General features: G+C 43.4%; 1 protein-coding gene across 1 annotated transcript in view; it reads right to left on the bottom strand.

The window, feature by feature from the left end:
• Positions 1-2,226: 2,226 nt before the first annotated feature.
• LOC116396741 (probable G-protein coupled receptor 83) overlaps positions 2,227-12,649 on the bottom strand; it is an 11,526-nt gene continuing 1,103 nt past the window's right edge. The window contains exons 2-4 of the mRNA XM_031871539.1: positions 12,323-12,448; positions 3,379-3,512; positions 2,227-2,938 (exon numbers count right to left, since the gene is read on the bottom strand). Of these exons, the coding sequence (XP_031727399.1) occupies positions 2,227-2,938; positions 3,379-3,512; positions 12,323-12,448 (972 nt within the window). The remainder of the gene's footprint in view (positions 2,939-3,378; positions 3,513-12,322; positions 12,449-12,649) is intronic.

Genomic DNA, 12,649 nt, shown 5'->3' with positions numbered 1-12,649 from the left:
TTGTCCTTTCAGCCGCTTGGGTTGAAAACCCTCAAAATGTTATTGGACTTCATGTTCTCTTAGATCCGTAATGTGACGTGATGGAACAGTACCTGTCTTGCAAAAGGGAAATGTGTTTTTACCAATTAAAATTCTCCATGGTTTTGAAAATTAGACTGTGGCAGACAGCAGAAAAAGTAACATACAAAGATGACCAGCAAGGAAAAACACTTCCACTTTTCTGCCTTTCGTTGGCAGAAAAACCTAACCACATACACACTATACAAAAGGTGTCAACATGACTCAGACCTGCGAAGGCATGAAAAAGGTGAAAAGTGTAACAGTTGGAGAGCTGGCAGTCACAAAGGTAGGTCATTAAGTTGTTTGTTTGCTTAGTTGTATTCTCCCTTTGAATGGAGGTTCGAGAGATTGTTGCTGTCCATTTAAACATCTATGTTAATTAACAATGAAATTCACAGCAACGAAGAGACTGTAGTCCTTGTTGTCATGTACCTGTGGTACATAAAGAAATATTCTGCCTTCCAATTCTATAGCATCCAAAGTAGCACAGTGGGCTATTTAATAGCCTATCAAACGGTCAGAGCATATGTTACATATTCCAAGCATATGATTATATACATGTGCATTATATACAATGAGCAATGTTAAATGAACTGTGAGCATGCTCTGATGTTCCACCTCAAAGTGCACACTGTGATGCGCCAGCAAGCTTTCTTTTTTTGAAAGCTTTTTTGAACCAAAATTAAAGTGGTCATAATTATTCTGCATCATCATAAATTTCTCTCAGGATTGTCAACTTTCTCTCATTGTAAAAGTACTTTTAAAGCAAATACAAGGCTACAGAGATTACGATGAGGAAGATGAGTCACGTACACTGCTGTGATACTTCAACCAGCCAAAATTAAAGCTAGCCAACAAACCCACATGGCGAAGAAGTCATTAAAGTGCACAGACAATAATGGAAATTTGAACAACTAGGCCAGGGGTCACTAATAGGCAGACCGTGGTCCAGATCCAGACCCAGATGCCGTTGTATCCGGACCTCGGACCTAAAACCGTGACAGAGCGCTTCTATTTTAAACGGCGCAGCTTTTCCGGCCTTTACGGAACTCGTTCAGCGTTGCAGGAAACACACCGACCAATCATCTCACGTGATGCTACTCAGCCAATCAAATATGTGTATTCTGATTAACATCCCGATTCGAGTGAGATTTGCACACACGGGAGAGACGGGGCGAATAGTTGGAGAAATAGTAGGTGAGTCAGAGAAGTTATTTCACATGACATTCTCTAAAAAGAGAAAAGTGGTCAAAGAGACCGTAGAGACCAGAGCCTCTAACGAAGCGTGGACTCTTAAATGTTAATTCTTCCCTTGGGCAGTTTAAAACAAGTGTGTCTCATGTTCAGAGACCGTGACGATTAAAAAAAGGGGGCAATGTGAAGCGACACTAAAGAGACAAAGCACAAATCTTTTGAGCAAACCTACCAACTCAAATCCAACATGAAGGCACAGAAAATAAACCTAAGAGCCAAATATGATCAGAATCCAATACATGAATTTACTGTCCAACAATGATGTTAAAAGAGAGGTAATGGAGCTAAAACAAGTGGTTCCAATAACCATAGATAAAGTCCCTGCACACAAATTTCTCTTTTTAGAAGATGAGAAAAATAAAATATCATAGTTTTCTTGGGTGACATCACTTCACACCTGAATGAACTGAATTCTGCTGCAGGTCAATTCAGTGAAATTATTTTTTCTAAAATTAAGTACTTTATTTTAAGAGTAACATTTTTCAAGTCACAGTCAGTTGTTGACTACATACAGACGTTAACACAACATCTAGGCTACTTCAATACATATAGCACTAAATCACAGCACAAGTTAAACATTATTGTGATGTTCCGGACCTTTGTATGAGGAAATTCTCTCTAACTGGACCTCATTGAATTTTAATTGAATACCCCTGCACTAAGCAAACTACTTTTGTTGAGGAGGGTTGTGCATTTAAAAAGCAATATGGCAGTTGTTGCTAATTATTTAAGGGCTGAGTCCTAAATTGAGTGAAAAGCATTGTGAAAAGAGATAACATCATTTAAAACCACAGAGAAATAGACACGGCGAGCCAGCTCTGAGTTTTTAAGATTTCCTGTCCCTTTTGGAACATGACGACAATAGGATTAACAATTTCCAACAACATTAAACATTGTGGCAGTTGTTTCCAGTCAGCTCACAGCCACGATAGGCTCCACTGAGAGGATGTCAATTTTTCCTGTGAGGACCTGTCTGGCCGTGAAGAGCACATGTGTATCTTTAAGGTTTTGGGATTGACTGGAGGAGCTGTGACTCTGCTGTGAGGAGGCATGGCCCGTGTGTGACAAAGCATGCCTTGGCCTCGAAGACTCGTGGTTGTCGGGCCAGGCAGTCCTGCGACAAGGAGGAGCAATGGGGCGGAGCTCTGGCTCCAACCCGACCACCGCCCTCTGTTTCCTCCTGCACATGTTGAAGAGGAGCCTCAGCTCCTTGCGGAAGGCTGGATTCAGACAGCAGTAGATGAAAGGGTTGTAGCAGGTGGCGCTCATAGCCAGCCAGTGAAAGCAGAAGTACAGGGCGTTAGAGGAGTGAATGGCCTGGCTGGACAGCAGCACCACATAGCAGTTGAGGGGGAACCAGCAGACGGCAAACACCCCGACCACCAGCAGCAACATGGCCAACGTCCGCCGCCGCTTTTTTCTCTGAGCGGCGTGCTGAGCTGTTGTGGTGTCACCGATGGTGTTGTGGCGCCACAGCCGGCAGGCCACTGTGGTGTAGGAGGCAGTGATGATGAGGAGTGGCAGCATGTAAAGTAATATGAAGGTCAGGAGGTCAATATACTGCCAGTAGACATCTGATGGCTCTGGGAAGTCTGGGACACAAACACTGCGCTCCTTTTCCTTGCTGGGGAGGAGCGTTACCGTACAGAGCAAGCAAGAGTGACAGATTAGTGAACAAGATGAGAATTAGGTCACAGGAGAGTGTAGGCCTGCATCTAACGAATAGCTTTATTATGGATTATACTGTTGATCATTGTTTTGTCAATAAAACGGCCCAAAACTGAAATTGCCCATTATACCTTATTCAATGAGACTTATTCAATTAACTTTGTTTGACTAAGATTCAACATACTATACAATACACATTTTTGCCTTTATTTTGGGTAAATTTCTACTCTGTCAAAGTCGTAAATCATCCTTAACCGGCTTTCACTCAATGAAGATGCCTCACGTTGATGGAGTCTAATCACCAAAGTCTTCCTCTATTGCCAACCTAATATAAAAATGTTACACACTTCCACGGAATCTCTCCTTAATGAAATGTTTGAGTGTGTATCATTTTACCTGTATGCAAAAGTCAGGAGTTTTTGGTAAATTGCATGAGGGAGGGAGAAGCAGCTGGCCATCATCCATATAACAGCGACCCAAACACCACCTTGTGTCGGGGACATGCGATGTCTCAAAGGGTGCAAAATCACCTGAAACAAAATCACCACACACAGATTAAAGTCAAATAATTCAATTTCAATTCGATTCAATTCATTTTGTATCACACAAAATCACAAATTGGCCTCAGAGGGCTTTACAATATGTACACATACAACATCCTCTGTCCCACGACCCTCACATCGGAACAGGAAAAACTCCCCCAAAAAAAACCTTTAACAGCGAGAAAAGAAAGGAAGAAACCTGTGGGAGAGCAACAGAGGAGGGATCCCTCTCCCAGGATGGACAGCAGTGCAATAGATGTCATAACAACAACATAACACACAACACATTCAATGCATATGATATAAATGATTCATATAATGAGTAGTAAGCAAAATGATGGAAAAATGACAACTACTCCTAATAACAGTAGCCGTGAATACAGTAGTATAAAAATGGTAATAAAACCAGTAATGTTATCACTAATAGAAATACTAATGTGACTAATAATAAAAATGACAGTAGCAGTGGGTGTCAGCAGGACCAGGGTCCAGATATAACCACGATCCATGGAAACCTGTTAGGGGAGAAAGCGCAAAGACTCCGGGGAAGAAGCAAAGTTAGTAATGTGCATGTGCAAATACACACACACACACACACACACACACACACACACTGCATATATGGATGAACTGCATAATCTGTCCACATCTATGTAAGCTACTCATCTGGGGGTTGAATTATAATATCAGCACCAGTTTTTTTTCCTCAGTGAACCATTGCACATCCTGAAAATGACTCAAGTCCAATATGAAATCCACAAAGGAATAATATCACAGGAGCTCAGGCAGATTTGTGAATGTGAGTTAATACAAAGGTCATATTTAATAAAAGCATTTTTACACTCAAAGCTGCAACGAGTAGAAGACGGCATACTATTTTCTATGTCCTGCTAATCAAAATCTTGCTCTTTTTGTCGATGCTGTATTGCTTAGGTTCCGTTACACAAAGTGAAGAAATATCAAAAGAAGAAGGGGTTAGTACTTATTTAGTTATTTTTAAATTGGGGTTTCACATTCAGAGGAAAATATTGTTATTTTTACTCGACTAGATTAATTTGACAGTTAGAGTTGGGCCTGCTAGTTACATTTTACATAATAACAAACAAACAGGACTTTCACCCAGAGATTTTGTTTCTGTCTTTTGTGAATCCAAGTCAACATTGACATATTTGACTGTAGTTTTGTTACATAACTTCTGGACTTAATTAACTAACGCCTGTTACTTAACAAACATAGTTATTTTATGTAACAAACCTAATCAAACCACAATCCTTTCCTGAGCCTAACCAAATATTTTTGTTGCGTATAAACCTAAAAAAATAAAATGACACCTATTTTGGAAGTTTATCTTAAAAAGAGATTGTATGCCTGTAGCGAGTAGAAACTGACACTCTGTCCCTGACATGTCCAAAACTGACCCTATGGGGCACCTAAAGAGTCATAGTTTAAAGTGAAGGGCCGCTGACCAAGCTGCCGGATTTGATAAGCTTGGGGTGAGAATGTGTTGAAGGCTGGAATGAGACTCACTTTGGTGCTTCCTTTCTCTCGCTCTCCTATGACTCACTCACTCTCACGGACAGAAAAAGTATGGTCAGTGGTCTTGCATTTATATAGCACCTTTCTAGTCTTACATTACATGCCAACATTTACCCATTCACACACACATCCATACACTGATGACACACCCTTTGGAAGCAATTCGGGGTTCAGTCTCTTGTCAAAGGACACTTCAACATGTGGACTGGAGGAGCTACAGCTGCCAAGTCAGCTGCTTCACAGGCTCATGAAAACTGTTGTCAAAAGCACAAAAAAAAACCTCAGAAGCTTGTTCAAAGTGGCAACAACATCATCTTCCTCTCTCTCTCCACCCCCCCAGGGAGAGCGGATTTAAACAGAGTTGCCTGCCTATTTGCAGTTTGTTGGTGCTGACAGTGAATCAGATTCCCTGCAGTGGTGGAGGGACCACAAGGAAATGGTCCCAACACTGAAAGGTTTGGCGCATCTGAGTGTGCTGGCCACCAGTTCCACAGGTTAAACAGTATGTAGTATCAGCGGGAATATTTACATGCCATTGAGCACCTCTCAAGCCAGCAGACATTACAAAGCTCTTGTTTAGAGCCTGTGATGTGATTGTTGTTGTCTGTAGAGTGGTTCGTTACATAGCAGCATGGAACGCTGTCTCTGTGGTTCACAAAATATGCTTCTTTTTTTTTTTTTACTGTGTTTTAGATGACCTGCTGTGACAAATATGCACGAAACGTGCACTTTAATGAAAGTTGTTTTGAACTGTTTTTTTTTTTGCTTTGAGCTATGTTTTAGTTTTGTTTATTGTTGAGCTTGATTTCAGTAGATTTAGGCTGCAGCAGGTAAGCCTACATCATGAATGCACGCATGCTTTTTTATTTTCATTCAACAGCTGTCAAAAGAGTTCCTCTGCTCCTCTGCGAATCGCCACCTTAACGTGGTGGAGGAGTTTGAGTGGCTCAGTGATCCTGGGAGCTATGTTGTCCGGGGCATTAGCCCCTGGTAGGGTCTCCCAAGGCAAACAGGTCTCAGGGGAGAGCCCAGACTAAGAGCGGTTCAAACGACCCTAATGATAAGCAGCCCACGGACTTTAGCCACCTCGCCCGGACCAGGGAAACCGGGGCACCCTCCCGGAGCCAGACCCAGGAGGGGAGCTCGTCGGCGAGCGGCTGGTGGCCAGGTCTTCGCCCATGGGGCCCGGTCGGGCTCAGCCCGAATAAACAGCATGGAGCAGCCACCCTGTGGACCCACCACCCGCAGGGACAAGCATTGGGGTCGGGTGCAATGCAGACAGGGCGGTGGGTCAGGCGGGAGGCCTGGGCGAGCCGATCGTCGGCAACATAGACTAGCTCTAGGGACGTGGAACGTCACCTCGCTAGCGGGGAAAGAGCCAGAGCTGGTGCAGGAGGTGGAGCGATACCAGCTAGATATAGTTGGACTCACCTCCACACACAGCGCTGGCTCTGGAACCAAGCTCCTGGAGAAAGGTTGGACTTTGTCCTTTTCTGGAGTTGCCCGGGGTGAGAGGCGCCGGGCGGGAGTGGGGATACTCACGAGCCCCCGGCTGAGCGCCGCTGTGTTGGAGTTCTCCCCGGAGAACGAGAGGGTCGCCTCCATGCGCCTACGGGTTGCGGGGAGCAAGGCTGTGACTGTGGTTTTTGCTTACGCACCAAACAGCAGTTCAGAGTATCCGGCCTTCTTGGAGTCGGTGGGAGGGGTCCTGGAAAGGGCGCCACCTACCGACTCCATAGTTCTCCTGGGGGACTTCAATGCTCACGTGGGCAATGACGGAGAAACCTGGCGGGGGGTGATTGGGAGGAACGGCTTGCCCGATCTTAACCCGAATGGTGTCTTGTTATTGGACTTCTGTGCTTGCCACGGTTTGGCCATAACGAACACCATGGTGGCTCATAAGTGTACCTGGTACCAGAACTCCTTAGGCCGGAGATCAATGATCGACTTTGTAATCGTATCATTTGATTTGCGGCCGTATGTCTTGGACACTCAGGTGAAGAGAGGAGCAGAGCTGTCAACTGATCACCACCTGGTGGTGAGTTGGATCAGATGGCAGGGGAACCGGTTGGAAAGACCCGGCAAGCCCAAACGTATAGTGAGGGTGAACTGGGAACGTCTGGCGGAGGACCCTGTCCGGGAGGTCTTTAACTCCCACCTCCGGAAGAACTTCTCTCACATCCCGAGGGAGGTTGGGGACATGGACTCCGAATGGACCATGTTCAAAGCCTCTATTGAGGACGCGGCCGCTAGGAGCTGTGGCCGGAAGGTCAGTGGTGCCAACCTGAGAACCCGGTGGTGGACACCGGAGGTGAGGGAAGCCGTCAAGCTGAAGAAGGAGACCTTCAAGGCCTGGTTGGCCCAGGGGTCTCCCGAAGCAGCTGACAGGTACCGGCAGGCCAGAAGGGCTGCAGCTGCGGTGGTTGCGAATGCTAAAACTCGGGCATGGGAGGAGTTCGGGGAGGCCATGGAGAAGGACTTTCGGTTGGCCTCAAGGAGGTTCTGGCAAACCATCCGACGGCTCAGGAAGGGAAAGCAGGGCTTACCCCAGGCTGTTCTCAGCAGGGGGGGGAACTGCTGACCCGGACAGGGGACATCGTCGGGCGGTGGAAAGAGCACTTTGAAGAACTCTTAAACCCAACCAACATGTCCTCTGCCGGAAACCGGTGGATTGCTCCCTCCAGGTGGGGACGGAGTGCCTACCTCAAGCGAAGGAGTTCAAGTATCTCGGGGTCTTGTTCACGAGTGAGGGTAAGATGGAGCGGGAGATCGACAGACGGATCGGTGCGGCTGCAGCAGTAAAGCAGGCGCTGCACTGGACCGTCTTGGTGAAGAGGGAGCTGAGCCGGAAGGCAAAGCTCTCAATTTACCACTCGGTCTACATTCCTACCCTCACCTATGGTCACAAACTCTGGGTCGTGACCGAAAGGACAAGGTCGCGGTTACAAGCGGCCAAAATGAGCTTCCTCCATAGGGTGGCCGGGCTCAGCCTTAGAGATAGGGTAAGGAGCTCGGTCATCAGGAGGGAGCTTGGAGTCGAGCCGCTACTCCTTCGCGTCAAAAGGAGTCAGCTGAGGTGGTTCGGGCATCTAATTAGGATGCCTCCTGGACGCCTCCCACTGGAGGTTTTCCAGGCACGTCCAACTGGGAAGAGACCCCGGGGAAGACCCAGAACACGCTGGAGGGATTACATCTCCCAGCTGGCCTGGGAACGCCTCGGGACCCCCCAGAATGAGCTGGAAGATGTTGCCGGTGAGAGGGAAGTCTGGGTCAGCCTGCTTGGCCTGTTGCCACCGCGACCCGACCCCGGATAAGCGGAGGAAAATGGATGGATGGATGGAGCTGTCAAAAGCTTATGTGCAGTTGCATGGTTTGGTTAATACACTTTTGTTCAATTTAACTTTTAGGTTGTGATATCCCCCTTTTTTCATGCAAGTTTAAAATTGTTCCTATCGAAACCACTAATGAATATAAACAACACATTTTTTAATGGAGACATACAATATGTTGCAGGGACAACTAGAATCATACTGATGTGATTGTGTGCATCAAAGCGTTAAATCAAGCATTTATGAAGTGCTTTAGAGGAGATTTATGCTATATCGCTATATCGCCCAGCCAGTGCTTGAGCAAATATATTAAACTTAGAATCACGACTTGTAATGGAGAACAGTAGACCTGAAAAGGATCCACAATCAAAAGATCCCGCTATATTTGTCAAACTCTGGCTTCATGAGGCTTACAGTAAAGTGAACCTTTTAGCTAAGAAAACAGACTGCAAGAATTCATCTGTCTGACGTTACTGAAGTTACTTTTCAAAGAGGTATTTGTTTGACAACCTCCCTGCAAGGACTTTGTCACTCTTCACTGTGTCACCTGCCCTGGCTCACGGTTATATGAATTACATACAAATTGATTAAATGTGTTATGTATGAATTATACAGTAGTGCATTACTTTTTGTAGCTGGAACATCCTGACTGTGGCAGCTATCTCCACTATCTCTTGCCATATACTGGATCACAGTAACAAAACCAATATTTTGTATAAATAGTTCCCATAATACAACCTGTTATATTGCTTCACGGTTGTAGAATAGCAAATACTGGGAAAAAAATAATAAAGACCACATGTATTTCGCTACACAGCTGGTATTGGCAATCGGAGGTTTAAAAAAGAAAAAGGGTGTTTTAATAAGCAAATCCAATAAACTGCTATATTGGGGGAAGAAACTGAGAATTATAAATCATAATTCAAGGCAGGTACATTAAAGGAAAAAGAAGACTTATTTACCGACAAGAGTCGCTTTTTTAATTAAGCTGAATTTTGCTGCATAGTGATGAAAAAGTATTATGTAGATTGTACATCATCGAAGAATAAAAGATTCTCAAATTAATTTCCACTAGCAGCAGATGTATTCATCATCAGAAATGCCAACAATTTGACCCAAAGTTGTGTAGATGCCGTGAGTGTGCATTTCTCCTGTGGAGGAACAATCTACAACTTGTTGAAGTACAGCTTGGAAATGTTTTAATATGCTGGTTCTATAAATCCTAAACTGGAAATCATTTCAAATGCTCTCCTTTGCATTGACCATCACTTCTATTCTGCTGTGTGGCATACAAAGGTGAATAACAGTGTATGCTTAAAGAAGCATGGTTAATGCATATAAATTATGCACTTTTTATTATAGCTGGGAAACTATTCTAGCATACTAAAATTCAATTGAATGACATCTTTTGGAATCTGTACAGCAAAACCTAAAGTAGTGCAGAAGAGGATCACGTGCTGGGCTAATCGGGCAGAAAGAGGGTATGGACATGACAGAAGTAATTAAGGATATAGTGGAAAAAAATCACAGCCTCAGGCGCTGCATCCTTTCAAGGCCAATAAGCTGTATATTTCATTGCTAATGGCTAATGTGATTGTGGTTACAATGGCATCAAAAGCATTGAGCTTTTTAACACTAAAATCTCAAACACGTCTCCATTTTAAGACTTGCCCCTTTTTTTCACAGATACACCCACATCTCTGATCTAATGGAATTCCTGAAATATCCACCTGATGATATCATTATTCTCCATCTCAACGATGTCTCTCCCTTCAAATTCAGCACCATGGACAGCGTCACTGGGAGCACACTGTAGCCGTGTCTATGCAGGATTTTAATCTAAACTGTGTTACACTGGAAAAGGAAATACTAAAGCATTCAGTGTGCATGCATACTAAAATACCTTTGATTTTGGAGTGGGCTTTGGTGAACTAGTCTCCCACAAAGCTAAACACAATTGAAAGAATAGAGTTGTGAATGGTCATGAAAAAGAACAAAAACATATCTATAAAAGTTGTTTTAGAGTTGTATTCGAGGGCAAAAGTAAATTTCAACACTCTTACTAAACAGTGATGCTTGAATGAAAATACTATTGTTTTTGTCAGCATGGCATTGTTAGTTAAGATACTGCCACCTATTAGTGTTTGAGAAGCCAATCATTGATTTTATTTGTTGTTAAATGTTCATGTTTATTGGACATTACACAAGCCTGTTAAATACCTACAAATATTTTTGTTTTAGGGGCTAGATTTGGCCCACACCTACCGCTGCAGTATGTTACATGGACACATTATGGCAGTTGGCATTGTCTTTTGTCTCACTTTCTATCTGCAATATACTGTAGTTCATTCACAATATCCACAAGAGTTTTTTAACTCTGTTTTGGTTTTAATTCTTCGAACCACATATTGTGTCGCAAACTGCCTCGAGGAGAGTGGCAACGACTCCCTTGCAAGATATACAGTTCAACAAAGTCATTTCATTAAACCAAACAAACTAAAATGAACAATAGAGTTGAAATCCATCAGCAGTGTATGGATGCCTGAGTTATCTACAGTCAAAGTGTTATGCGTTGCAAAACAATTGTCCACGTAAATGACCAAAATGGAGTTAAAAAATGTGATCAACTGTTATATTGTATGTCAACATGGACAAGAAGTCCTTAAAGTGCAAGTAAAAGCAAAATAATGATTAAGGAGAGTCTGAAATCCCTGTTTACTACTTACTGTAATACCCTATGAGGGCTTATCATGTGGAGAGTGTTTTGTTGATAGATTTTTGGCGTCGGGGGTTCTCACTGTGCAAACTCTGCATTGTTCTGATTCATGTCAGGAAAAATCAATGAACGATTTCAGACAAAACTGTAAAACTACATGACAGCGTTTAACCTGTTCTCGGGTATCTTTGCCGCTAACCATTGCTATGGTGAGAGGAGTAGAGGGTGAAAGCTGGCCGGCTCACGATTAATCTTCAGATACAGCAAGACAACTCAAGTTGTAGCTGCAAAAATACTCAATTTATGTTGCACATTTATCAACACGGTCAGAAGTTGGAGCTGCAGCAGCTGCTGTGATACACAGCTCACAGAAGGAATTCTGATAATTAAAAAGGATTGGTGTAATTTTAATACAATTATTATTATTATTGTGAACTCCTGGATCACATCTGAACACACACACACACACGATACACATATGTTTAGATAGTATATACCTTTTCTTGCGTCTCAGAAAAATGGTCTCAGACTCAAAAACAAAGTGCTACACAAATCTATTTCTAACTTTTCTCTAATCTTGTGAAATATTGGATAGTAACAGTAGTTTAAATGAAACCAACTGAGAAATTTAGAGGGGCCAAGTCAATTTTTTGGTGGAACTGCTAACAGCTCACAGAGATCTGAAACAGGGGCCCCAAATAGACGGTGCCTTTTTGTGAGCAATCACAAGCCAAACAGGTTGTGAACCAGTGGTTCAATCTTAATAAATGTATTATATTTTAAAAGCGTATATGTTTTTGATTATAAAATGCTAATCTGAAAAGGAACCAGTAACTAACACTGTCAGATAAATGTAGTGGAGTAAAAAGTACAATAGTTCTCTCTGAAATGTGTGGTACAAGTATATAGCAGAAAACAGAAACACTCAAGTAAAGTAAATGTACCTCAAAATCTACTTAAGCACAGTATTTAATCTTACTGACTTTCCACCACTGCCAAGGAAAAAAATGGAACTTTATGGCGAGCTAAAAACGAATCTTATCAAGGCTCGTATTACTCTTTTATTACCAGAATATAGGGAGCCCACCTTCCAGCTAAAACATTCACCTTCATGGCATAACTTCACATTATATATTCTCTGTACATCAAGGTATCAAGCTTTGGTGCGCTCCAGGGACAGAAGAGTGTCACTGCTTCGTGTCCGGCTGTAGACAAACCTGTCGACGGTCCACTGCGATGGCGGTGAGGGTGAGAGTAGAGACGTGCAGGGAGCAGTATTGTACAAAGCGACTGATGTGACACATTGTCCTCCCAAACACCCACGTGCTGTTCACAAACCGGACCTGAGGGAGCACACACACACACAATAGATCATGCACAAATGACCATGAGTTGTGTGACTCCTGATTAACATTTAATAGGCAATGGTAATCTGATTTCAAAGTTTCTGTTTCAAGGCAAGTTGTAAACCCAGGAAACAGTAGGTCTCTTTCTCTCCTCTCTCTCTCTCTCTCTCTCTCTCTCTCTCTCTCTCTCTCTCTCTC

Source organism: Anarrhichthys ocellatus, unplaced genomic scaffold (genome assembly GCF_004355925.1).
Source record: "Anarrhichthys ocellatus isolate YVR2014 unplaced genomic scaffold, GSC_Weel_1.0 scaffold58, whole genome shotgun sequence".
Lineage (NCBI taxonomy): Eukaryota > Metazoa > Chordata > Actinopteri > Perciformes > Anarhichadidae > Anarrhichthys > Anarrhichthys ocellatus.
This window is presented reverse-complemented; position numbering and strand designations above follow the sequence as displayed.